Source organism: Sarcophilus harrisii, chromosome 2 (assembly GCF_902635505.1).
Source record: "Sarcophilus harrisii chromosome 2, mSarHar1.11, whole genome shotgun sequence".
Taxonomy (NCBI): Eukaryota; Metazoa; Chordata; class Mammalia; order Dasyuromorphia; family Dasyuridae; genus Sarcophilus; species Sarcophilus harrisii.
This window is the reverse complement of record NC_045427.1, coordinates 565,617,963-565,645,801: the sequence shown is the minus strand read 5'-3', so window position 1 is coordinate 565,645,801 and position 27,839 is coordinate 565,617,963. Positions and strand designations below refer to the sequence as shown.

The window sequence follows — 27,839 nt, the reverse complement described above, 5'->3', positions numbered from 1 at the left end:
GCAGACGCACCCTGCTCCTCGCCAAACCGTAACTTTCCTCCTAAGTCACTTCCTCTCCTTGCAGTCTCTAAAGGCCTAAAACAGAGACGGCATCCACTGCGGAAAATCACGCGAATGATCTGTCGCCTCGCGAGGCGTTAGAGATATCGCGAGATTTCCCTCGCGTCTCCGTCCCTTCTTCCTCTCTTCCCCCAGCCCGCTCTGCTCTTCCCCTCCCCCTCCCCGTCGACCGACACCCTCCTCCTCTCTGCCCCCAGGTCGAGTCGTCGCCGTTGCCGCCGCTAAGGAAAAAAGTCGGTGCTGCTGCCGCTGTCATTGTCCGGCCTTGTGGCCCCACCCTTTGCTGCCGCCGCCGCCTCGGCTCCGGCCCCGGCTCCGGCCCCGGCCCTATAAAAGGTAAACCTCCGGGGAGGCGACGGGCGGGAGGGAAGAGGCCTAGTCGGGCCAACTGTGGGCCGGGCGGAAACGGAGGCCTGAGCAGGAGGCCTTGTCGGCTGGGCCTGAGGCGGGATGAGCGCAGCCCGAAGCCGGCCGCTGCTTGTTCTCCAGGGAGAGGAAACTGAAACCCTCTCGGCCCGTCCCGGGCCTGGAGTCTTGACTCTGTGGGGCCTGGCCTTGTGATGGAGCTGCTGGTTGTCCGGGGAAACCGGAGTCCATGGGGCCGGCCCTAGGGAGTGAGGAAGCCGGGGACCCTCGGGGACCCCGGGGGAAAGGAGAGCGGCGTGGTTCCCAGCGGGGGGGGAGGATGTGGGGAAAGGGAAGGCACAGACTTAGAGGGAGGCGGGGGCAGCGGCCGAAGCCCCGACGCCCGGGGCAGGAGGAGCCGCCCCCGCCTCTCGGGGCCTGCTGGTTGTATGCTGTGCAAGTACTCGCCTTTCCTTCAATTGGTGCCCTGGGATTGTAAGAGAACTAGGCGTGCCTTTCGTTGGAGAGCTTAGTATCGGGAAGAGGCCCCGCCTCTGAACCCGAGTCTCTTGCAAATAATTCTTCCCATTTTGCATTCGAGTTATTTTTGTGTGCCGCCACTTAAAGCTTACAGGCTTTAGACTGTTCTTTCTTCCTTGGCTTTTGCTTTGCACGTTGCACCAGCCTAACAAATTACTTTGAGAGCTCCATACTTTTCTACTTGTCAAGTCCTTAGTTGGCACTTAGTGGAGATACAAATACATCGATCAGCCCTCGATTGTTTTGTTTTTTCCTCCTAAGGTTCCTTGTATGCCTAGATATTGATAGAACAAAGAAAGATGTGATAAATACTGATGCAAGCACTTGCCTACTGGGGCTTAGTGATCCCGGCCTCATTGGGGAGGGGCTGAGATCCGGAAGCTTTTATAAAGAAGGTGGCATTTTCAATCCAGTCTTGAAAGATTTAGAGAGTTGTAAGTAGGGGAGCCATCGTTCACTCCAAATACCCAAGTTCTGCTCTTAGACAAATGTAAATAAACGTTTGTCAGATTTATTTGGTTTTAAGCCCCAGATGCCTTTAGGTACTTTCATGTTTCTTTGTATACCTATTTCTTAATGTAAGATCAGGAATATAAGGCAATTCAGACTTTCATTTGAAATTCTTTTCAAAGTGTTGTGTTAGATTGTAGGGATAGAAACACACAAAAAATGACATCTATACAAGTTAAGTATAAAATGTGTCACACTGTCATGGAATAGGAGAAATTCAGTCAAGAATGCTTACATTGGATCAGAAAAGATCTCTGCAAATTTTGCTTTAGCACATGTACTACCTGTGAACATAAGTCATTTCACCTTTCTGAACCTTATAAATGAGATTAAGTATCTTAGTTCATAGGATTGTATATATATAAACACGTATAATTACGTAGAGAGAGCATGGTATGAATGGAATCCATTACAGTTTGAGGGGGAAGAGAACCCACTTGATTTGGGAGAGAGTCATAGAAGACTTTATAGAGCAAAGTAGCATATTTGGTAAAACTTTGAAATGTGAAAATTCCAACTTGTAGAAATGAGGAAGGAATGCATTCTGGGTAAGAGAAATGACCTATGTGAAGGCTGTAAAATGAGAGATTAATGTCTGCCTTACAAAATTGGAGAAACAATTAGTAGAAATAAAATGAAATAGGACTGGAAAGGTAGTTTACATCTAGATGATGGACTTTTATATTATATACTTAAAGCCTCTAAAAATTTTTTTCAACAGTTGAGTAATATGATCAAAAACTGGGTAAATGTTGTAGGTGGATGGTATCTGTTTTAGAGTAGAGGTATTAAATAAAGTAGGCTAAAAAAAAAAAATCCATAGTCCCTCGGATTTGGAAGAGATCATAGGTTGAGTCCAGTTTTATTTTACAAATGAGAAAACTGAGACCCAGAGGGACTTGATTTGCCCAATGTTTTGTAGTAATAAGTTAGTGCTAGAAACCAGTCACTCATCTTCTAATTCTATCCCCCCCACCCCCCAAAGTTTCTGGTTTCCCTTTCCTTAAAAAAGTGAAGGTGGAGATAATTGTAAAAACTTATTTTAAAAAGCTATAATAAAGAATTGACAGTTATTTTGAGGTATCGTGAAACAACTCTTTCAGGGAATTTTTAAAAAAAATCTAATTGTGTCATTTTATTGTGTTATTGGTTCAATATTTATATTTTAATATTCCTTTCCCTTTCTTGAAGATGTCTGAAGATCTAGCAAAGCAGCTGGCTAGCTACAAGGCTCAGCTTCAACAAGTTGAGGCAGCATTATCTGGGAATGGAGAAAATGAAGACTTGCTAAAATTGAAAAAAGATTTGCAAGTGAGTATGGGGGACACCAGAAAGTATTGCTTGAAAAGTTGTACTCCTGATTCTAATTTCCATATAGTTATACTTTTTACTAGAGGCACAGACACATCAAAAAACACCAACACAAAAAACAACTTGTTATTGAAGATGGTTTGCATGGTTAATGTTGCTATACATTTGGATGGAATTGCATAAAGGCAAAATGAGGACTTCTTCCAAAGTTTTAAAAGGTTTTCCTTCATATTAGTTATAATTTTTTTTTAAAAAAGATCATAAGATCTGAAAGAAAAATTGTGGGTTTTAGATTTTTAAGAACTCTTGGGAAAAGTGCACATCTTTAAAAATTGCAAGATCTAGGTTTGTTCTTTAAGAAATAAATTAATAGTAAATCAATATATATGTTAGAATGAATTCAAAAGGATTGTCAAAAAGAACTGAACTAGTCATATATTAAAACAAAACTGGAATTTAATTAAAAAATTTTAGCTTAAAGTCCAATGGAGTTTTACTACTCAAAGCTTCTGCTTTTTTGTTACTTCTTTGAAAGTAAATTGTAGCAATGTATCTTTCAGAGTGGTTTTTTTTTTTCTGAATAGGAAATGTTACACTTCTGAATTTAAAGGTTAGAATTTATGGTGTATTCATTTGTCATTTGCAGATTACAAATGCTATGTTGTTGGCAGTCCAACTTTTTTGACTAGTAACTAAATTGATGTCATAGTATATTGCAAATTATAGTTCATAAAAATTTTTTGTAAATCCCTAATCCTTACGCTTACTAGCAAGTTATTGCCCATACCTTTTCTATAAGTTGAATTTTTAAGAAAGCTAAGAAAATAGTTTACTGCTTCGATAGACGTTTACTTGCAATTTAAATTGCAATTATGCAATTTGGCATTCATTTTTAAAGGGTAAGCTATTAAAAGGGTGAGTTTTCATATTTCAAATAGCTACATCTTTTGAGTTTTATAATTTTTTAGAAGTATATTTAGATTGAAATTATTTCCTTCTTGAGTCACAGATATAGCTTTAAACAGTTGTCTTTATGCTTCCACCTATTACTCACCTTCAGTTTCAACCCTCTTAACAAAATCAATTCATGTAAAATTCTATAATGGTTTGCAGGTATTATCCTCAATGCTGATATAAAAATTAGTTTTTATTCTAAATGTGTTCCAGAGTATGAGGTCTTAAAGAATTCATCTGAGATGCTTTATTTCCTTATAATAAATTCTAAATATAGACGTAAATAAGTGAACTTTTAAAGTTAAAAGTAGTGTGCCTTTACAGAAAAAATATATAATTTGACTTGATTCATGTAAAAGTCAGATTTGCATATTTTTGGGAAGAGGAAAAGTACAAAAACTGGGGAAGATAAGCAAATCTTTCTTGTACCTCCCTTCTATATTCATAGTTACTATCCTTATCTGTGATGTTCCATATAACATATGGACAGGTATGGGTATTAAAGATAAAAATGATATACTGACTAACCAAATGTTTATCTTGTGAAATCTATTTAATTAAAAGTTATCAATAATTCATAGTTTCCCCTTCAATATATATCATTTTGTCAGAAACGTTCCTTTTTTATTTTAAAAAATAAGGTAATTGATAGGCATTAAAGCAGTATGCTTAAAATTAGGGCTTACCCATTGAGTAATGAATAACACAATTTATTTTATTTATTTTTGCTGAGGCATTTGGGGTTAAGTAACTTGCCCAGGGTCACATAGGTAGGAAGTGTTAAGTGTCTGAGGTCAGATTTGAACTCAAGTCCCCCTGACTTCAGGGCTGATGCTCTATCCACTGTACTACCTAGCTGCCTCATGAATAACCCATTTTAAAAGATCCATATTAGAAACTTTGAAGAAGATAAAAATGTTGTAAGGTTAGCTTTAATATAATGTCCTTAGAAGTTGTGCTGTGGAATAGTATTTATAAGTGAAAACCTTTTTTTTTAATGAGTTCTTTCCTTTACTTCCATGAAAATGTACTCGTAACTAAGTCCAAGGCAAAACTGCCTTATGCCAATGTCATTTGTACTAATTTTAGCTATCCAGCAATATAATCTTTTTTTCTGTAGAATCTTTAATTTTAAAAAGTCATTTAAGAGACCTAAGTAAGTTCTAGTTACTCATTCAGCCATGTTATATAAATCATCTTAAAATTAGAGTAATAGGGTCTTTTCTTTTTTCCTCCTGCTTCCTAACGTGTAAAAAATGTCACATTACTGCAAAATATAGGCCCATTAGTAATGAAACAATTGTTCAAAGATGAGTTTTATCTTTTAAGACAAAACGTTCTGAGAAATATATGGATTTGTTCCTCTCTTTGAAACCATACAATTAGAGTTTATATTGCAGCATTTAGTATTTCATTATGCCCTTAACAGTTGGTTTTAAGAAATCTATTTAAATTCAGTTCCTCTTCATTGAGTTTTTTGGTATTTTCATTTTTTTTGCATTTACATATTCAAATCATTTCACAACTTCCACTTTTTTTTTTCTTTTACTAAACTTGACCTGGTTTTTAATTTTCTGCCATCCGTTCAATTGATGCTTTGTCACATGAGATGCACTTTTCTACTTTTAATGTCTTGGCTTTCTTCTTGCCATTGAATTTTCTCTATTTGTCCTTTTAAGTGCTGTCTATTATGGCCAGTAAAATTACTCTGCAGACAGCAAATTAATCTTTATAAGTCATACTTTGCATTCTCTATTCCCTTCAAATAAAGTGAGTATAGTAACTTCTAGGTTTGCTGCCCAGTAAGTCTATGGATATTCGCAGAAATAGTCTATATATTAAGCTGTTTTGCTAAATAAGCTGGTTCTAAAGGAGGCAGGGGTCAAGTCACCTGTCTCATATATTACAGTGGCTCTCTGCATCCCCGAAACGCCTTCCTTCAGTAAGCACAGTGCTTGGGTGCACCCCCTTTGACCTGCTGATATGTATATCACAACTCCTGATGCTTCCTGGAATTGCCGATTACTGTAACTGCTGCCCATCTGTCAATGAAGGAGCAGTTTCAGAACTCAGACATGGGGGAGGAAAAGTTAATTAATGGTATGTACCTTCAAGAACTCCCTCATACATAAAATACTTTCTATTTCTGATACCTTGGTCCACATGCACAATTGGGGAAAGCATTTAGAAGTGTGTGTGAAATAAGGATTCAAATATTGGCAAATTTAAAAAGACACTAGGTAAACCTTTTTTGGGGGGAAAACAATCTTAATGTAGAATTTTGATCATTTCAGAGTTGAGCTCTGTGAATTTTGATTTCTCTTTTAACATAGCTTTTCAGGGCCTCTATTGACAATACCTCTTTATCATGAAATAAACAAAAGATTGTTATTCTAATATGAGGTCACACATGTACCTTTTAAATGTGGGACATTTAGATTGAGTTGATTTTTTTTTAATTTGTTTTTTATTTTATTTATTTATTTATTTTTTACTCTGAGATAATCCAAATGAGCCAGAAATTAGTGTAGTTCATTGATTAGGGAATAAAAAGGCAATACAAATAGGTTTTCTGGGTTCTATTCCTAGTACTTAAAGTGGCCGGCTATGAAGAATAGGCTAGTTCATTTAACTCCTCTAAATCAAGTATGTAACAAAATTTTAAACTTTATTTTATCCTTAAAAAACTATATTGTTATTATTAAAAGCTATTTGTATAGCTACTTGGTAACAGAATTTCATTAGTATAACTACACTGTTTTTAGTTTTTATTTTTCTTTTACTGAAGGCATCTGAATCTTTTATAATCAAAATTTTTACCTTTCTTCAAGGGTTTGGTATTATTTTATACCAAAGTGAAAATAGCAAATAAAAATCTGTTAGGAGTAGCCAGGAAGATTTGGAAACTTGAGGTGCAAAGTAATGTTTAGGTTTTTTGTCTATTCAATAAAAACCATCATAATCAACTATAGTAAGAGCCAGAAGAAACTCAGTACTGATATAACTTCTCTGACTTCTCACCCTAGGCCCTCAAGATAACATTTAAAGTAATACTTATATATGGCATTGGAACAGATTGTTAATGTGCACATTTGCTAGAAGTATTTGTGTTCTGATGCTTTATAGCTAGTTAAGCAGTGTTTTAAAAATTAGAAATTAGATAAAGTTAATGCAGAGTAAATTTGTTCATCTGGAACATCTAGAAGATAGATTTAAAATGCATCTGTTCAGAGTAATTTTTTCAAATACTTAATGTTTTTTTAATACCAGTATCTATCCTAGCCTGAAGTAGCAGAGCAACTATTAACAAATGATTGCTCATCTATTACCTGATTGCTTTTAAAACCCCACCTAATACCTTTTTATGAATCTGTGCTAAATTGCATGGTTATTATGGAACTAAAATGCTTTAAGTTGTTTTGAAAAATATGATTTCCTTACCTTTGCTGGGCAAGTAGGAAAGATTGCTGACTTTTATCTATTACCAATGTTACTTCATGGATATCCTGGTAAAACATTTAGTGTGTGTTGACATATTTTGATATTAATAAGGCTGCTTCAAGTGCTCTTTGGTCATTTTGGGTGTTTTGTTTTGTTTTGTTTTTGCAGAGGGGGAGGAAGGAGGGAGAAAGGGATGCCAAGCTCCAATTCCAATTCAGTCAGTACTATTACCTGGTAACCTCTTTTAAATAGGACAGTCACATTAAAAGACATACCAATTATGTTTCCCTTTTGAATGGTTGACCCTATTTCTGTTCCTTAGGAAACAGTGATCTGCTAACATAGCCACTTTTAATATGCTATATAAAATGTGATATTTTATATAGGTATATGTTTAAGTATAGTCCATTTTCATTAATGTTTATAGATAAAGGGGTTTTCAAAGTTTGATGTGTTTCTTGAGTTTCTTCTGCTTGAGAATCATTAATAGTACTAATCAAAAGAATAATAATATGTTATATCACTTTTGCTTTTCCCTGTAGGAAGTTATAGAACTAACCAAAGATCTTCTTTCAACCCAACCTTCGGAAACCCTTGCAAGTTCAGACAGTTTTGCTTCTGCTCAGCCCACTCACTCCTGGAAAGTAGGAGACAAATGTATGGCAGTCTGGAGTGAAGATGGACAGTAAGTGTAGAAACAAACTTCTCTAACTGTAACATGAATTATTACAATACAATGGTAAGAAATTTTCATTAAGTTTGAGCTACTCCACTTGAATTCCTCTCTCTAGCTAATTTTACTTTTGATAGATAACAATTAATGATAATTTTCAACTTTATATTTTCTTATAAAGAGAGGAATAGATTATGTTAGCTTGGCAGTTTAAAAAGATAGCCCAAGCCACTTTTCCCCTAGATTGTACTTTTAAATTTAATATAAGCTCTTATTGAGAGTAGTAGACCATCCCAGACTTTTCTGAAATAAATATACTATTTTTATGTACCAGTTGATTATGGAAAATTTATTTTAGCTTCCTATATAATAGCTGAGGGACTGCAGTATAGATCTTATGAGGTTGAGTACCAAACCTTTACTCACCTGCTTACAGCCATGATATCTTTACAGGTGTTATGAAGCAGAGATTGAAGAGATAGATGAAGAAAATGGGACTGCTGCCATCACATTTGCTGGTTATGGTAATGCTGAAGTCACACCTCTACTAAATTTGAAGCCAGTAGAAGAAGGAAGGAAGGCAAAAGAAGACAGTGGAAATAAGCCCATGTCAAAGTAAGTGATCAAGTGATGAATTTGTGACATAATGAATGAAGTTAGGTTGTGTTTTATCCACTTGAGTTCTTTTGTACTATCAGTAATCAGAATATTTGTGGTTGAGGCAGAATTTTTTTTTTTTTTTACTCTAACTCATTTTCCATTGTCCTGGTGATTGGGTAGAAAATCTTTCCAAATTGGTGTGGAATTTTGACTAGGTAACGCATTTCCATCAGAAAATATGTTTCTGTAACGTTTAATGTTAAGTCACAAGAGTTCAAAGCAAAAAGTATGTTAACTTGACTACAAGTCAGTTTATCTTTTTGATTCCTAAGAGTAAATGAGAATTTTTAAATTATGATTTACCAATGCTAAAGTTGGATTTTATAGAATTAAAAATTTTTCAAGTAGGAATATCCCTTTATCTGAAGCATGACTTTTTCAGTTCCTTGAGGGTAGAGATTGCATTTATTTGGGGAGGGAGAACACAGTTGCTCACTAGTGCCTTACATATAGTAGCCATTTAATTAATATTTGGATTTAATCCTTGACAAGTGACTGTAATCTAGATTTTACTTTAAGATCTTAAAAGCCAAGGGGTTATTCTATTCCCTAGATATTCAATTTCTTTTGGTTAGCTCTAATTTTTAGGATGTTGTGCCATCATAGAAATAAATTCTTCTCTATAGCTTTTACCCATTAGTTCCATTTTTTTCCTCTTTCGGGCCAAGCAAAGAGCAGAATTAAGAAATGAACATCAGAATTTAACAGAGCAAGTTGGTACTTCAACAGATTTGAGACAGTAATGTCTTAGAGCCATTTAAAGTAAATCTTGGTGAAGCATCTTTATGTTACCTTACTCTTAATTTGTCATGCTCCAATTCTCAGTTGTTGTTTTTTTTCTCCTTTTTAGGCTCTGGGGTTCAGGATATAGCTGTTCCCTTATTTATTGACTTACATTACAGTTAGTGTAAAATCTAAGTAACAATTATCATAAGAAACTTTGTTATTTCTGAACTGTATTCAAAGTAAAAAAAAAAATCTACATAGTTACTTTGATGATATATTTATAAACTCTAAATGGGTGGAAGAGATTAGTTTTTCTTTTTGTGATAACAATACTGTTTTTTCCTATATATCTATTTTGGAGGGATTTCTTACTATCTACTACTTCTCTTTAGAAAATATCTGATACAACTTGACTGCCAGTAAAAAGTTAATAAAATTAACTTATTTTATAATTAAATTATAATTTATTTATATATTATATATATATAATAATATAAAATATAAATAAATTAAAAAGTTAATACTTTATTCAAATACATAGTAGCAAGAATTGTGTGATCAAGTGAAATGTTAATTATTAGATTCATTTATCAGAGAATTGAGATTATATTTGTGCTACATCCACAGATACCATTTGGCTAAGGAAAAGTTTTAAATTGTTGCTTTTGATTGACATTGGTTTGGTGAATTAACAACTTTTATTTACACATGACTGTTTTTTAATAGTCACTGACTTCAGAGTTGACATCTTATTTCTTTTCATATAGAAAAGAAATGATTGCCCAGCAACGAGAATATAAAAAGAAGAAGGCTTTGAAAAAAGCTCAAAGAATAAAAGAACTTGAACAGGAAAGAGAGGACCAGAAGGTGAAATGGCAACAGTTCAACAATAGAGCCTATTCTAAAAATAAAAAAGGCCAGGTTAGTAGGTCCTTTTATTATGCTTTGTTTTCCAAAGGTGAAACAGCTATTTTAAAAAGAATCTGTAGAAAATGATAAGATTCTGCAAGAAATATAAAAATTAATAACTTTTTTTCCTATTTAACTTTAGTAAATTGAACTGGAGGATATTTAAATCCCTTTGAAAATCTCTTGATATCATAAAATACTTCTTTGGGGTAATACATGAGTCCAAGACATTTTCCTTCTCTAAAACGTGAAACTTGGAAAATATTTTGCACAAAGGAGATTTACTGTACTGTACAACATATGATTAAGAGTAATGCTGTGTTTTACCTGTTTTTCTAAGTATCTATTCTCTCTCTCCCAGATTATAATTATGTCTTCACTTAGTTTCACACTAATACTTAGTATCTTTTACTCATACTCAAAAGTATACATTAAAGGATGGGGAAACAGCTGCAGTATAGTCTAAGGCAGTAGAATACTAGATTTGGAATCAAGATTTGAATTTACATTTTAGCTATGTGAACATAAAAAAATCAGTGTGTCCTGTGAAAAGGTCACTACCTCTAGAAGTCAGAAGATCTCAGTTAATATGTGGCCTCTGAAGCTTACTACCTGTATGACCTCAAGAAAGGGATTTGGACTTGATGACTTCTGAGATCACTTTTTGCTTTTGTCCTGTGAAGTTATTGACGTGCTTACCATTCTGTCTCTGTGTTATGGGTAAAATGAGGATACTGTACTAAATAATCACTACGTTGCCTTCTAACCCAAAAAATCCTTTGACCATGATATTTTAAGATCACATATAGGAATTAAAGTATTTCTGAATAGAATAGTTGTCATTGCTTAATATGTAGTTCATATAGTAGAGGGGCTTTTTTTTCCTAGTGAAGTTTATTTTTCAATTATCAAAGAGCAGAGCAGCCCAGAATTTAAATTGTAGGTGACTGGCCTCCATTAAACTCATAGTCATGATTCTAGCTGGTATAAATTTAAATTTCCCAAAATAAAATTGAATAACTTATGAGGACTTAGTTAATGTTTTTTGAAGAAAGAAGTATTTAAGCAGTGCCTATGACGTTTAACACTTGCTTCTTCATGTCTCACCCAACTGAAGTTCCCTGTACCTGGAAACTTTTCTTTGTCTAGCTTTGACATCAGTGCTTGTTTATCATAATTGGTTGGGGGTGTGTGTGTGTGTAAATATATATATATATGTATATATAGTTTTATATTAGCCTAAAATGTATATAGTATTTAAATTTAAGAATTGCATTTTACCTAAGGCTAATCAGGAATTTATTTTTTCCTTTTAGGTAAAAAGGAGTATTTTTGCCTCACCTGAGAGTGTAACTGGCAAAGTTGGAGTAGGAACTTGTGGAATTGCTGATAAACCCATGACACAGTATCAGGATACCTCTAAATACAATGTCAGGCACTTGATGCCTCAGTAATCAGAAACTGGTGGATTTCATCTCTGCAGGGCTTTACATTTACCTTTTTATCCTTATATTTTTCTAAAGGTAAATTATTTGTTAGATAGTAAGGAAGAGACCATTGTCATCATTATCCGACTTCAAACAATAGACTGAGACTTGAAGAAATTGCATTTGATAACTGCTTTTCAGTTCACTTTCTTCATTACTACCATTTTCCCCAGAATATATCCTGTAATGCAACTTTTGTAGACAGACGCTGCCTAAATTCAGCACTTAGATGAAGTGTTTACCTTCCAAATATCAGACTTTGCCACATACCTAAGAATTGTACCCTTTCCAAGTTATAACTTGCAACTTTCAAATGCTTTGAATTTGCCACCGTATTCCAGCAGCCTTTGGAGCTTCATGGTAAATCACCATCTTGCCGAGCAGATTTGTTCTTTCCAACTTGTTCTAATTTCAGTTTATACCCTAATTGTTATCATCAAATTATGCCTAGATACAGGTCCATTTGTGGATGGCAAAGTTTGTTGTGAAATTTTCTCTTCCTTTCCCTATCCCCAATACCTTCTTGAGTCTCTAGCCTTTTCTGGAATGACTTCAATCCTCTTACACTTTTCATTGAGACTTTATTTTGTGTGAGAAACCATGTTGAAGACCAGCTACCTTTTATAAGTTTTGTACCTGTTTGCTTTTCTCCTCCGTTGACTTTCACTTCTGGTAGTGGTACCACCTTTGGATGTGTAATGTTTATATGAGAAAAAAAAAAAAGCTAATGTATAGCCCTGTATACAATGTAGATATTATTTTTGTAAAGACTAAGGCTGAATTAATGAACAAGAGTACTCTGAATGTTTCACCATTAAATTCTACTGTATTTCTTGTGCATTAATCTGACCATAATTTCCTTGTATATTATGTTCATGTAGCTGAGTTTGTAATTTTTGTTAACTAGATCAGGTTGTCAGCATTCATTGATGCAAGTGACCATCACAATTACCTGAGTTGCATTCAGTTCAAGCTAATGTATGCAACTGATAGTTTAGAATGACATGCATAGAAAAAAGGTACTTCCTATTAATGGAAGATGGTGATTTTTATGACAAATGTGTTAATTTCAGTTTTGTATGTTTAACTTTTATTAAATAAAGTGTTTTTAAAATCTCTAGCATGTGTGTAGCAAAGAAGACAAGTCATGAGTTCTCAAGACTTGATTCTAGCATTTAAGACTGAATATGACATACATTTTAGCTATAGAAGATTTTGATGCCTGATGATGACAATAATTGTTTCTTTTAATAAATATGGGACTCATCCTCATAAATTCTGTTTTTTAGAAAGAAACATTGGGATCTTAGAGATTGTGGCTCTGGGGAGGAAAGGACATAAGTGATTTAAAGAACTTTTGTTGAGGATTCATGGCAGAAGAATGGGAAGGAAAATGGCAAAATTTATGTTTCAATATGACAACTTTCCCTCTGAATGAGTTAAAAGGAAGAATTTCCTCTCCTACCAACTGTGGGAGAGAGAGACCTTTTTATGTTATCATAGGCAAGTCATGCAGAACAAATGGACTAGAGAGAAAGTTGAAATGGAAAATTCCAAATATGCTTAAACAGAGAAGCACAAGCCTAACTAGAGAAGAGACGAATAGCAAGAAAGCCTTTGTATTGCAAACAAACTGCAAATCTTATGGATGTTATGTATGATTATGACTAAATCATTTTTTAAGCCATTGGATTTAAGAGAAATTTGTGTAGTTTTGCCTACTCAAAATGGTTTCTCTGTAGAATGATCTTTATGTGTTTTCTCTGGAAGTAGCTTATACTACATATTTCTATACTTATATTATTTCAGTTGAAACCTCTAAAGACTTTTGGGGTCTTTCTCATGATTCTTCCTCTCACACTCTAGATCCTCCTTTCTTGTTCTGTATCTCTTTTGGTTTTGGTTATATGAATATGTATATTATATACATATATGCATACATTTAAAGAAGGATAAAAAATAACAATGAAATCTAAATCTTCAAAAACAAGATATAATTTAATTAATCCCACCTTCCTACATTTACATATGTATGATCTTTAGAAGAGATTTTTTTTTTGCTATGTTCTGATAGTTCCTTTATTATTTATATTACCAGCCTTGACTTTTTTAGCATTTGGTAGATGGTTTTTTAACTATTAGAACTGAACTAATAATATTATTCTGTAATAGGTGCTGTATCTATATTCCTAGGATATGCAAAACTATATAGAGAGCCTTACATTGTAAAGCCATACTTGAAAAAGGCAGAGGAAAGAAATAGAAACAAAAGCCTCTCTTGGAGATGGGAAATTTTGTTATTAGGTTATTTGTAGCCTTTTGTCTGTATTGCACCAGTGATGAATGCAGATAATCAGGGACATGTAAGGAGATTGATCCTCCTGTCTAAAAGTGAGAGGTTAATGGAACCTTGGGCAGCAACCCCAGCACCTGCCCCACAAGAGGCTTTGAATATTTCTTCCCTTATTTGCTACTAAGTTGAGAGAATTTTTCTTAAGTTCTCTATCAGATATTCAACTGTTCTATAGACCTTTGTAGTTCTTTTCTCAAAGGAGGTCAAATTCTGAGCTAAAAAATTGTAACGAGGAAAAAAAAAAACAGCCTTTTCATCTGTCCTTTGTCAATCTTTTAAAGACTGCCATGTGGTGCTATGAGGCAGCTCCGTAGAATAGGCACTGGGACTCCTAAAGGGCCTTTGCTCAAATCCAGCCGTAGATGCCTACTAATTATGTGACTCAGGTAAGTCGCTTAATTACTGTGTGCCTCAGTTTCTTCATTTCATGGAGGCATGCGTAGTGCCCATCTCAGAATTATTGTGAAGATTAAATGAAGTAATCTTTGGAAAGCAGGAGCTGCCTAAATGTTCAGTCCCTTCCTTTCCCCTACTGTTGCTGTATCATATGGTGTGTGTGTTACATGGCAGCTGGTCTTTGGGATCCATTTCAGTCAGTGTTGTCAGATCTAAGGAACTGGTTGGGGGCAAGAAAATCCTAGGAACTGGACAATCTCAGAGGTTGTGTGTCTAGTCTGCACTACCCATTGTACAGATAATGCCCAAGTCATCTTGTGTTCCAAGGTGGGAGTTTAATCCACATGCTAACTTCACAGACACACTAAGTGGATGTATGTCTTAGGAGCAGCAGTCCCTGTACCAGTGCTGTCTGGCTTCTTAATCTGAGCCAAACATTTGCCAGTGTAAACCTTGAGTATGGAGCCACTCTTTCTTCTTTGAACCATGGGGACCAAAAATGGTAAGGAAAAGTTGGAGACGTAGTCGAATCTCTCACAAATCCTGTTTCTCTACTCTTAATTCTTCTAGGCTTTTCACCTAAGTATTCATACTCATCAACTTTATCCCCATTTCAGTGGTTTTGATCCCTTAGGTCATTTAAATCCCATTCTTCATCTACATTTCCTTCAATCCACAGCCCCAAAGGGAGAGTTCTTTCACTGTTTTTTGGACTGTTTGTTCTATAAGCAACAAATTTACTTTCATCTTGAATCTTTTCGATTCGCTTCTAATCTAGCTTTCACTGAGACCTGGACCATTCCTGGTGATAGGTTCCCCAGGTATTCAATTTGTCATTGAGCACTTTTACTCATTCCTCTCAGCTTAGTGGGGATCTAAGAGAAGTTTGAATATTCCTTGCTCCCCATTGTTGCATTTATTACCCACCTTATTACCATGACTCAATAAACCTCTCATTTGAGGTTCACTCAAATCCAAATTTGGGGCAGCTGGATAGCCCAGTGGGATAAGAGTGCTGGGCCTGGCGTCAGGAACACATCTCCTGGGTTCAAATCTGGCCTGAGACACAAGTGTGCGACCTTGTGGAACTCACTTGATCCTGTTTGCCTCAGTTCATTTTTAAAATGCCTGGAGAAGGAAAAGGAAAACCACTCCAGTATTCACACAAAATAACTCCAAATGGGGTCATGAAAAGTTGGAAATGACTGGAAAACAATTCAACATACTATATCTGCCAACCAATTGAAATCTTGGAAGCTGTTGTCTCTTCAGTGAGTTTAGTGTCTAGTTCACAATCTTTCCTTCCTAACTAATGACATTATACTAGGGAACTTTAAAATATGTACTGATACTCTGTTAAACACCCTACCCTATATCAGTTCAACTTACTTATTTCCAATGACTTACTATATCCCACCTCATTCCCATGATTTTGCCATAGCTCAGAGGTCCACCAATTTAATGTTTGTGAATTCAAATCCTCATACCTGATTGGTGGTTATAATATATTATAATATATTATAATATATTGGCACTTCCAACTTCCAACTTTGCCTTCTGAAACCAAACTTTGTTCTTCATCCACATTGTAATATGACTTCAGTGAGAGGACTTCTCAGTTTTTTCCCAGAGCATGATCCCTATGCTAGCTGAATTCACCTTTCCCTGTCTTTATTTACCTCATGGTGAATTCTACTCATCACTGTCCTCCCAAGTCCCCTGACCCTTCCTCTATCACCAAACTTTCTCTGCCAAGTCTCAGCCTTGGATCACTCCCATCATTCACTGCTTTCTCTCATATACATGTGCTATTGAATGAAGTTTGGAGGGAAAAAACAAAAGTGCTGAATGCCTCCACTAAAATATGTTAGATGATCCCAATTAGGCCTTCACTGTTAGGCAATCCTTTATCTCCCTAATTCAGTAGCTTAGTCAATAATGGCTCTTCCATTCTTTTCATCTCTTGTGGTTCCCATCCTTCCTTCATTTCAGACTATTGCAAAAGCCATCTGGTTGGTCTACTTGCCACAAGTCTCTTCCCCTCTTCAGTTCATTCTCCATTTAGCTGCTCAAGTGATCACCATCAGAATCAATTATAAAATCTTGCATTAGACATTCAAAGTCCTTCATAACCTCTTGCCACCCCAAAACCTTTCCATTCTTCTTACATAGTACTTAACATATACTCGGCGATTCTTGCCACTATATTACTATTCCTTGAACAAAACATGGCATCTCCCAACTCTAGGCATTATCTCTGGCTGTTCACATTGAGTGGAATTCTCTCTTTTGGATCTCAATTTCCTGGCTTCCATGGCTTCATGTTGCAACTAAAAGTCCACCTTTGGGAGGCCTTTCCCATTCCCTCTTAATGAATTCATATTTATTCTGTCTATAGCTTATTGATACATAATTATTTGCATGTTGCCTCTTCCATTTGGTTTGTGAGCTCCTAGGAAGCAGAGATTCAACTTTCTTTGTATCGTTGGCACTTAAAACAATACCTGGTACATGTTTTATGGTCATAGTAAATATTTATTGCCTGACTTTTTTTTACTCTTTCCAGACTCTTTACCCATTTTTGTCACTTTTTCAGTATACTTTTTTTGCATTCTTTTCTACTTATATCTTTAATAGATGTTAAATAGTTACAAGGATCATAGATTATAACTTAAATATTCAGTCCTATTTGAAAATCATAAAACATACGCTTGGTTATGTGTCCTGATTCCTGGTTCAGAAAAGATGCTTACTATATACCCTTTAAGGAAGTTGAGGAGGGAACAAAACCATGAATCCAAAAGAGGGAAATCTCTTGAGGTCTTATTTCTATCTTTTTCGGTGTCGAAAAAGATTATTCTCCCAAATTCTGCACTAGCTTTTGATGAATTTCCATATATCTGTGATGCTTCGCCTCCTTTTCATGTTCTTAATAAGTTTAAAATTAGATCAGAAAAGTTTTGGTCTTCTGGAATTCTGTTAAGTAGGCACACTATTATTCAATAAAAACTTTAATAGAAACCAAGGGAAGACTATTGAAGGAGGCAGAACTAAGAAAACAACATACATGATTGTAATAATATAAATGAATACTAAGACAAGCTGAAAGCGCTATAATTTTAATGGCTTGGCAATGGCAAAGAGATGAAATGTACCTCTCTACTTTCTAGAAAGAGGGTGATGAATGTAAGGATGTTGCATGTGCCATCAGATAGAATTCCTATGTCATTTTCCTAAACTGCTTTTCTTAAAAAGGGAAGACTCATTGGGTGGTGGTGATTGGGGACAGCACGTCTGAAAATGACTGATGTAAAAAAAAAAAAAATTAAGAACCATCTCTTAAAGTGAATCAAAAAGTTGTAGGGCTAAAAGTATATTATAAATTAGGTCAACTTAAATTAATTCCAGAAAAAAATTAAATTTTTCTTTTTGAGCAGTAAGGACCTGGGTTTTAATGTGATCATGGGCAATCACTTTTCTTTGGGCCTCTTTCATCTTGTAAAATGAGAAGCTTTACTTAATGAGTTCAAAGAACCCCTGCAGCTCTAAATAACCCTAAAACCAGATTCAATTCAATATTTGATCAGTGATAATAATATGCAATCATATTCAAAGTGTGAGAGATCTACAAAAAAGGCAAATCCTAGTTCCTTCCCTCATTTAAGAGTTGCAAGCATCAAGTAGAATGTCAGTGTGATGTAGTTTTTAAAGTCTATGATTTGAGTCAGAAAATTGTTGGAATCCTAAATCTGCTACTTGGTTGTCTGACCATTGGCAGGTTACAATTTTCCTTTGTCTCAGTTTGCCTATTTGTAAAATTAAGGATTGTTCATACTAAAAGGTCCTGAATATCCCTTCCAATACTATATTATATGATTAATAGCCTATGAACATAACAGGGGCAAAGGAATGGCATAAAATGTTCTAAGACAATCTGAGGAGGGGGAAAAATCACATCTGAAGGATCAGTGAAGTCCTGGAAGAAGGGTGGCACCCAAATTTATCTCAGAATGAAGAGGCTTTTCAGCCATTGGATGTGTGGAGGAAATATAGGCATGAATGATGGCTTGTAAAATACATGGAATGCAGTGTTATTTAATGTAAGGCCAAGAAAGTGCTTGCATTGCACTAAGAAGACTTGAGCTTTGATAATTGAAATAGCAATTTTAGTATCAGTTAATAACTGATGAGAATAAGTCCTGGGACCATCACTGAGCTTGTTTTTGTTCACTTCTCCAACATTTTGTTCTTCATAGGTTTTGGTCAAGAAATATAAAGAATTTATTTGTAGGCATAAATTTATCAAATTAACTGGACTACTAAAAATACTTTTCTTCTTTTAAATGGGGGGGGGAATCTGACAATTTTATTTATGATAACTCTAGAAATACATGGCTTCATATGTTGATGTTTGTAGATTGAACATATGAAAACATTGCAATAGTGCATCTGAATTTTTTTTTCCGTTTTCTATTATTTAAAAATTCATCCTTAAAAAAGTACAAGTAAGATTAGGAAATGACTACATTTACACAGTTCTTCATGGTCTATACCCCTTTTCACTCATTTGATCCTCACAATAAACCAACCAGATAGTTACTTTTATTTCATTGAGAACAGGTCAAGTGACTAGTCTGGAGTCACACAGCTGGTAAATATGTGAGAAAATTTGAATCCATATCTTCACAACTATAAGTCCACAGTGAATCTTTTTGACTTTAGACCCAACACTTTTATCTCCTGTACCATCTAGTTGTCCTCCACTGGAGCTCAGAGATGCACTATTCTACTAGATCATAGGAATAATCATGCTTAGACTCCCCAGACCCACCACAGAAATCTCTTTCAGAGATACAATGAATTCAAAGGATAAACAAGCCAGAACAGATTGTGAATCAAAAGCAGAGAGCAAAGCAAAGGCAACCAATTCTGGAGTCTTTTTAGAAAAGTCTCTCTGGGACTAGGGTCCCATTCTGTAGCCATTATAATTGCCATGGCTGTATAAAATAATTCTGAAAAATATTAGTATAAGACAAAGAGGCCATTAAATGTCAAGCCACATTTTGTGTTTTATCTTACAGATAGTAGAGAACTATTAAGTTTTTGAATAGGGAAATAGTAATAAAAGTTTGCATTAGATTATTTTGGCACTTGTGGGGAGAAACCTGTAGAGAAACTAATCAAGAAGCTACTTAGGGTTATCCAGGTAAGAAATAATAAGGGTTTGAATTAAGGCCATGACAGTGTAAAAGGGAGGAGAATGGATGGGGAAGAGAATCAACAGGAGAGATATGGTGGAGATAGGATTTCACAACAATTTGAAGAAAAAAAAATCCAAGATGACTCAGGTTTTGAGTTTGGGTGACTGGAAAGACAGTGAGTGTTTCCAACAAAACAGGGAAGTTGAACATGAAAGTTTCAGGAAGTGGAAAAGATAAATTCAATTTAATCTATGTGAGGTGGAGATGACCAGGAGGCAGCTGGCAATGTAAGATTAAGATGGAGAGAGATCAGGGCTGGATGCGTAGAAGTCTGCAGAGACTATAAGCCCCTATAAGGCAGGGATTGTCTTCTGCCTTTTTCTATCCACAATGCTTACCACAGTGCCTGGTACATAGTAGATACTTAATAAATGTTTATTAACAGTAATTAATTTTTTTAACCTATTCTTTAAATCTCAATTGAAATGCTGTCTCTACAGTCTTTTCTTAATCTTTTATTTGATAACAGGCACCCCTTTAGGATACTGTAGCCCTTTTGTTGTCATATATTATAAGTAATAGGCACTTAATGTTTATTGAATTTAAATTATATACTATTATTGTATATTTTTTTATCCAGATATGCTTTATTGAATAATAGAGCTCCAATTTAAAAAAAAAAAAAAAACAACTCTACAAGTACAAAACTTAAAATTCCTTCTAACCCTGAGGGCAGGATCTGTATCTTAACATTTTGTCTCTTTTCCAGAACCCAGAATACTCCTAACACAGTAGGTGCTTAGTAGAGAATGTAGAGAACATAGTCTTGGAAGATATTCATTCTTACAGGGTAGATATGGAAGAAGAGGAATTTGCAATGGAAAATAAGGCACAGATACATGGGTAAGAAGAGAACAAAGATGGGATTGTTACTAAAACAAAAGGAATGGGAGAATAAAGAGACCAAGGTGCCAGGGACAAATGCTGCAGAAAGATAAAGAAAAATACTGAGGCCTTATTCATTAGGGTCTATTCTAGTTCTATCATTCTATATATCTGAATATTTGCATCATTATAGTTCTAATTCTGCCATTACCTGTCTGGTTTTTATAATTCCAAGTTACAGGAACACTAAACTGTCATGTATATAGTATAATTTTGTTTTCATGAAATTTTTAAAAACCTTGCTGCCAAGGGTCTAATACCCCATCCTAGATTAACATTAAATTTTTAACAATACTGAGATTTTAGAGATATTTGAAGTGTGGGATTAGCTAACTCATTTTTCTTTGGAGGAAAAATAAAACAACCCAATCACTTATTGGTGGTAATTCTCTCATAGTTAAGCACTATAAATAGATTCCATAGATTGAGCGTTGTAATATTTTCCTCCATCAAGAATGCTTGCCCAGTTTCTTAAATACCCATCGAACACCTCTTCAATTAACATTGTACTGCAATAACTCATTGTGGTGAGGAGTTGACTTAGATTATTTAAAGGTTCTCCCAGCAAAAGACAGGATTTAATCAGTGAAAACTAGAAAACCTACTGAAGATAGGCCCAGGGATACCTTCTAGTCTGCTATCAGAAGACCAACCAAATTTGAAGAAATGTGTCACTGGATTGAAATGTCCACTGAAGCCCTAATACCTTAAATATTACTGTATACCTAGGATTATTTTTTACATTTATTTTTAGATTTAAAATTGTTTTTAAAAGAATCATAGTCTTTAAAATAATGGATACTTCTCAAAATGAAGTAAAAGTATAGCTCTCTATCTGCATGCAAGCAAGTCATTGAATAAAAATGTCTTGGAGATAAAACTAGTATAAGATCTTTTCAAAAGGTTTGGGCTGTCAATTTATATTGTCATTTTCCCAAAAGAAAAGACAAGATTCCAACTTCTCAAATTAACCTGACTTTTACCATTTTTATGACTGTATTATCAAGTCTGAGCAATACTTTAAGGAATTCAGTAAGTTACTAGTTGAGTTGTATTACATATGTATATATACCACGAATTCATCAATTAATGTAATATAAATTTTCAAGTTCAATACTAATGGCAAACATTCTTGGTTGACATCCAGTAGTTTCCTAATATAAATTAAATTGAATTTTTAATTACAAAAGAGATTAAGCGAATGGCATGTAGAATATGAAATATTGTGGTTTTAAGAGACTAAATCCAGTCATTTAGTTCCCTAATCTGACATTTTTATAGTTTATATATATAAATACCTTTTTTTAAAAAAAATCAAACTCTTCTGAGAGTTTCAGCAGTCTATACTTTTTACGTTATTTTATGGACTTTCTTGGTCTTGAGGTAAGGACTGTTTCATCTTTGAATCACCAGCACAGTTTCATGCTTAGCATATAGTAGGGGTTAATAAAAGTTCATTGATTGCTGAGATCCAACTAATAAAAGGAAGGATAGATTCAAATAAGAGCAGTTTGGAGTTCTTCATTTTTTTTGTCCTGTGCCTTTTGTTCTGCATAAGAAAGCTGATATTTATAGTTAGCATTGGTAAAGTAGTTCTTAGCGTTGGTACTAAGCTTATCAAAGATGCTAGCAGGAATTCCCAAAAAAGCATGTGTCTCATTTTGTGATGAAGGTAAATGTCAGGAATAATGTTAAAGCAGCTAGAAGATCAAATAGTGCTGCTTTCATTTTTCACCTTCTAATTCCTTAACAATCTATTCTTCACTAATCACATCAACTGTTAGTTTTGTTGTTGTTGTTTTTTAAAATAAGACCATTAACAAATTCAGAAGGGCAAGTTCCTGGAAATCCATAACTTGTAATCAGTTTCCCTATCAGCCACAGGAAAATGCCAGGCCAGAAATTACTACTCAATTCATTAGGGAGGAGATAAGTTCTCTGTCTCAAAAGCTGCCTTAATTTCTTAATCTAATGGACTTCTACCCTCTTTCCTTCTGCTTGGTAAAGGTGTGATATATTCCTTTTCTTCTTTCTCTCTCCAATAACTCCATCTTTCCCTTCCCCTCTAGCCCTAATACCCAGAACTGATTTCATCAAGACATAGCGAATTTCTAACCAGAGACAAAAGCCAGACTTGGAAGGGACAGTTTCCACACATTATAAGACCTACAGCCAAGCTAGTCTCAGAGACAGTAATTATTACATTGTCCATTGCTCAGAAGCAGAAGGCAGCAGCAGGTACTTCTTCAGTCTCCTTGCCTAGAGTGTTTTTTTCCAGAAGGGCTGTCAGATTTATTTGACCTACCTTTCAGTTGGCAGGATGGATGAAGCTACCACAGATGTCACAAAGGAGCTTCAGTGAAGCTGCTGACTTAGAAACATGCCAACCCTCAAAATAGCTATCTTTGGATGTAGCTTTAATAAACACTGTTGTATTTTAAGGAATTTTAAAATGACAAGAAGGCTGAAATAATGTATTCACAAAAGGTGTAATTGAAAACATGTAAGAAAATAAATTCAACAGCCAGAAGTTGTCCTGGAAAAAAGGTTTGTTTAGGTTCCCCCATAGAGACTAATAGCATGAAAACATATAAAATTCATTGTCAATACTTTAAAGAGCCCTTTTCCAAGATGATTTTACCCAAAAAAGTCAAGAGTGACAATGAAATTACACTATCACTTTCAAATCTAAAGTATGCAAACAGTATCACATATAGAGAATTTTAAAAAACATTTTTAAAATCACTGCCACAAGAAATCAGTAATCAGAATCTTATTAGTTCATTTTAGAGCTGGACCAGTAACATTATTTCATCAAGCACTCATGTCCATGTGCCATACCTCACATTTAATGAAATTCAGACATCAGTCCCATACCTCTTATTTAAAAGGACTCAATATCTAGTTCCATAGGAAAATCCATTCCTTAGTAAACCATCTTTAAGCCACACAGGTCCTAGACTGACAACTCCAAGGAAGCTAGGTTTTTTTCTTGGCAATTTAAATTCATTCCAATTAAAATCTCAAGAATCCTTAAAAGCCCTGATAAAATCTAAAGATTTCATAGTATTTCTTATATATTCTTCATCCAAAATTCATACCAAAATTATTTGGTAGCCAGTGTACTTCTACTAAATGGTGAGATTGTTTAGAAAATCAACAGTTCCCTTAGGAAACAATATATTGAATTTGTAGGCCAACGTCAGATATACTTACCAAGTGTGTTTGGTTAATAGGCCGAAATGCAAAATGCTCTTCTTGTGGCCTCAACTTAGGCCTTTCACAGAAAATTAGAAATGAAACACCATTGTGACTCATCTGACTTTGAAATACAGTACACAGACCTTTATAATAATTCACAAGGCATTAAAAGTGTTTTTTGTTTGTTTTTTAGGAATCAACTTGTCATAGAATTTTGTTAAAACGAATTGTAGTTCTGATACCTCATTGTGATGTGAAAATGACCTTACATTATTAAATGCTATAGCACTTAAGGACATGCTTTGTTTGGCACGTCATGAGACTGGGGTCAGCAACAGACTATTATCTAAGACCAGCCTAGACAAGTTCTGAGAGGATTATATACTGGTTGGCTACCAGGTTACATGTGGATTGGGGGAAAAGGGTGTTGGTCAAGACTCATTGTATTTGGAAAGGTGATGAACAATATTAGTAAGGGAAGGATGTTGATAACATAACAGATTTTTTGAAGAAAAATTCATAAACAGAAACAATAATTTACTGTGTCTAAGACCTAAGTATTGAAACAACACTTCTATTTTTCTGTAGTGCGATATCAGAAAGGGAAAAGAGAAATATATGGAACTCAGGAAGTATTTTGCAGCTCCTTGATCTGCTTCTTGTTTTTGTGGGTACTTTTGGGATTCAGGTTTTGCCTGGGTACTCAGGATGCCTAAAGTGATGTGTGAGGGCTATAATAAGCAATTGCTACTTACTTGCAAGAGAAAATCCTTAATTGATTAAGGGATAATTGCTTTGCATCCAGGAAGAAATAACCCAGAACTGTTTTCTCCTTTTTATTAAATTTCAGTGATGAAAAATACAAATGACCATAGTGGCTATTAGTTTCATGGACAGGGACTAGGGAGAGCACTTCCAAAGAAGGAACCTTTGCATAGAATTGGCGTAAGTAAATTAACACCACATCGTTTCTATCTATGGGCAAGTGAAAATTTTGCTACCAAACACCCTCCTTTCAATGCTTTCATAATGGGACATTAGCTGTACTACAGGGATAAGGGATTTGGAATGCCTCGAGTCAGGTAACTAGTGACTTAAGTACGAACTGGTAGGTTTGAAAGGCTATAGATAAGGTCATCACAAAAGGACTCCCTAGGAAGTAAGCTGGAAAACAGATAATGAACAAGACAGATGGGTTTGTGCCTGACCTGCAGCAGTTAAGGTTATCAGATACATTAAACCATTTCATGTCTGGTTGTGTGGTAGTCTATTATCAGTCAGTTGGTCTAGGTACCTCTTTTAAATCCCAAGTCTGGAAACAAGAACAATAATTCAAACTGCCATTAATTCCCAACTTCTCTATATAATATCAGTACATGCACATTTAGGAGGTAAGTGAGCAAGAGAAGGGAGCAATCTGTCAATGTCTATCTATCAAAGAAAGGAGTGCTTTCCTGAGATTTATCTTCACAGAGAAACATGGTACAAAAAGCACTTAAATAGTCTTCATTAACAATTTTATTTCTTACAATTAATTTCACTTTTAAATCTTCAAAGTTGATTTGTCTTTTAAAAAAATTAATACTTTTTCCTCATCATACGATTTTCCCCCCCAAAAGGGAAATAACCCGGGAAGGGGAGTTGTCTAGGGGCAGTTGAAATCCATAGTATATATTCCCAACAAAATCTTCTAGGCTCACCATTTTGTGACTGCAACTGAAGAAGATGCAACAAGATGGGGGCATCTCAAGCTCACCTGAATAATGTCACAAACATCAAACCTGGGCTAAGTGTTTCATCTCAGGGTCATAGAAATAGCTATGGAAGTTTAGTCAATGGCTCCAATTGGATTTCTATGATAGTGAACACATCCATCAAATTGTGCCTCTCAGAAAAGACAGAAATAAGCAAATACAGAGTGGTAATTTGGCTCAGGCATGAATGAGATTAATAATAAAACTAGAAATGCTTCACCTGGGCCACAGCAACATGTTTGTTTTGTCACGTTTTCCTTGAAGTGTCCCTAGTGCCTGAAGTAGCATATTATAATGGAATTCTAATTTTCAAAACATGCAGTGTTTTTTTTTTTAAATATTAAAACAAAAAATCTACTTTTAAGAATTTTGCAAGATTTTCTTCCACTCAGATATATCACATAATCAAGGTAAGATATTTTTGGAGGCACGGAAGAGTACAAGAAGAACAAGTATATCCTAAGGTCTTATGTATGACCAAGATGGCAGAACACAATACATCTCATATACAGGAGTGGCAAATGTTGTTAAAGTGCTACTTATACAGGATAATCTAATATTAACACACAACTCAACTGCACTGCTAAATAAGGTTGTCTTTATTTCTTTTTTTCTTTTTTTTTTTTTTTTTTTTTTTTATCTTGCCCAGCCCTACCTAAAACATAAAATAAATCTACAGGACTGAAATTAACAACCCATTAAAATCAGCAATAAGTTATGAAAATCATAAAGTAATTCTTTTAGTAATTAGGGGTAGTTAAATTACTTAAGGTATACAAAGTTCAAACAATGTCAGGGTTGAGGTTGCCACAAAGGCTTCAAGGGGACATGGAGGGAGGGGGCAGAGAAGTAGTAGGGAAGAGAAGAGGATAACTGGGTAACTTCTGGAGTCTGCAAGACAAGGGAAACACGAGACATCAAAGTGCAGGCTAAAAATTTCTCCTTGAAGAAAATAACATTGCTGATAATATTTGATATGAGCAATAGCACCTGCACAATGGGACTGTGAGGACAGGGAGGGGGAGAGACTGCCCGCAGGGAAGTGGAGGCAAAGTTTTACACGAGACAAGTGCTGAACTTAACTATGTTAACTATGATAGTGTAGGTACCGATGGTTAAAAGCTGGTCAAGGGGAATGATTCTAAAAAGAAACTAAAAACATTAGCTCTGACCTTTTTTCTACCTAGCCCCGACCTCATTCATTTTGTGCACTATAAAGAGTGAGGTGTGAGGTGTTTGATCATTATCAAATGCTGCATCAAAATAGATGATTTTTTCCCATGTTTTTCCACTATAAAAGACATCTATGTTTCTTATGGACAAGCTTTAAAAAGATGTCAGTTTGGTTTTTTTTTTTTAAACACATACAAACATTTATCAAAATTGGAAATAAAAACGCTGCCGTGGCTCAGACCTGGGCCCGCTTATGCTGTGGGCACAACTCTTCAGGCCCATGCAGACATGGAGGCATATGGAGCTCGAGCCTTCCTATCCCCAATCCAGACCCAAATGGGCTCCCTTCAGTCACCTGGGGTGGGCAAGTGAGCTGACCCCTTCGGTGCCCTAGTGCTAACAATGCAGGAAGAGGAGAACTTGCTTTAGCATGGAGTCCAACAGAAAGCTGAGCTGCATGATGATCCCTTTCAATAGGCTTCACGGGAGTCTCTCCTTTTGCAGGGCATGAAATGAGCTTTAAAAAAAGAATTGATCATCCACAGGCTTCATGATAAGCTGTCCCGGGCTGAGCTACAATAGCTCTCAGTTACACAAAATTAATGCCTGATTGTTTTACTGTTTCATTACTAAGGGTTGGTTTGATTTTTTTTTTTTTTTTTTTTGTAGGATCATAAAGCTCAAGAAGGGCTCAAAGCCCAGTCCTTAAATGTGTCCATTCAATGCAGTGTGAGCAAACTGGAAAAGAAGAGAGAGGGTTGAATCTCCTATGTCCTCTTTCAAATCAAATCAATTCAAAGACAATTCACGTGAATTTTCTGCTGCCATTAGAAATTATGATTTTTGCAATAGGAATAACAACTAATATGTTGATTCTCCTGGGGGAGAGGTCTACTTTATCTATAGGCCTGTTTTGGACCCTTTTGTTCAAGTATAATTTTTGAAAGAGGAGACTGCATGATGAACCCAATTTAAGAAACTGGGTTGGCTTGGCCCAATGAACAATTTGCCCTGCACTGTTTTGTCATGCTGAATTCTAGGAGGTAAATGAGAGTTTGACACTGGCACTGGAATAACCTTCATCGCTCCCAATACTCTGCAGGCTGCTGTGATCGTCAATGTCACTGATGCTGGTGGTGCTGATATTGTCCACTTCTCCATGGGAGAACTCTGTGCTTTCAACATCCACTTCGATCTCCT

General features: G+C 35.3%; 2 protein-coding genes across 12 annotated transcripts in view; one reads left to right on the top strand and one right to left on the bottom strand.

The window, feature by feature from the left end:
- The first annotated feature begins 60 nt into the window (after positions 1-60).
- Positions 61-27,426, top strand: SMNDC1 (survival motor neuron domain containing 1). Of its 9 annotated transcripts, XR_004232475.1 has the most exons (8): positions 61-396; positions 2,647-2,766; positions 7,704-7,846; positions 8,288-8,449; positions 9,988-10,141; positions 20,336-20,469; positions 24,563-24,657; positions 27,309-27,397. XR_004232475.1 is itself a non-coding variant. In XM_031955833.1 (6 exons), the coding sequence occupies exons 2-6, from the start codon at positions 2,647-2,649 to the stop codon at positions 27,399-27,401; spliced, it is 672 nt and encodes a 223-aa protein (XP_031811693.1). In that variant the 5' UTR covers positions 235-396; the 3' UTR covers positions 27,402-27,426. The 9 variants fall into 9 exon arrangements, 7 of the variants coding, with proteins under 7 accessions (XP_031811693.1, XP_003755438.1, XP_031811689.1 ...); XR_004232476.1 differs by lacking the exon at positions 20,336-20,469; XM_031955833.1 differs by lacking the exons at positions 20,336-20,469; positions 24,563-24,657 and having other exon boundaries at positions 235-396; positions 27,309-27,426.
- MXI1 (MAX interactor 1, dimerization protein) overlaps positions 27,259-27,839 on the bottom strand; it is a 104,393-nt gene continuing 103,812 nt past the window's right edge. For all 3 annotated transcript variants that reach the window (XM_031955828.1, XM_031955826.1, XM_031955827.1), the window contains one exon: positions 27,259-27,839. In XM_031955828.1, coding sequence (XP_031811688.1) covers positions 27,676-27,839 — 164 coding nt within the window. In that variant the 3' untranslated portion in view covers positions 27,259-27,675.

What these genes read in the sequence shown, in the direction of transcription:
- SMNDC1 (XM_003755390.4), top strand. Translation starts at nt 2,647, where the DNA reads ATGTCTGAAGATCTAGCAAAGCAGCTGGCTAGCTACAAGGCTCAGCTT. An exon ending in AATTGAAAAAAGATTTGCAA is followed by an intron (nt 2,767 to 7,703) that starts GTGAGTATGGGG and finishes TTTTCCCTGTAG; the next exon opens with GAAGTTATAGAACTAACCAA. An exon ending in GGAAATAAGCCCATGTCAAA is followed by an intron (nt 8,450 to 9,987) that starts GTAAGTGATCAA and finishes CTTTTCATATAG; the next exon opens with AAAAGAAATGATTGCCCAGC.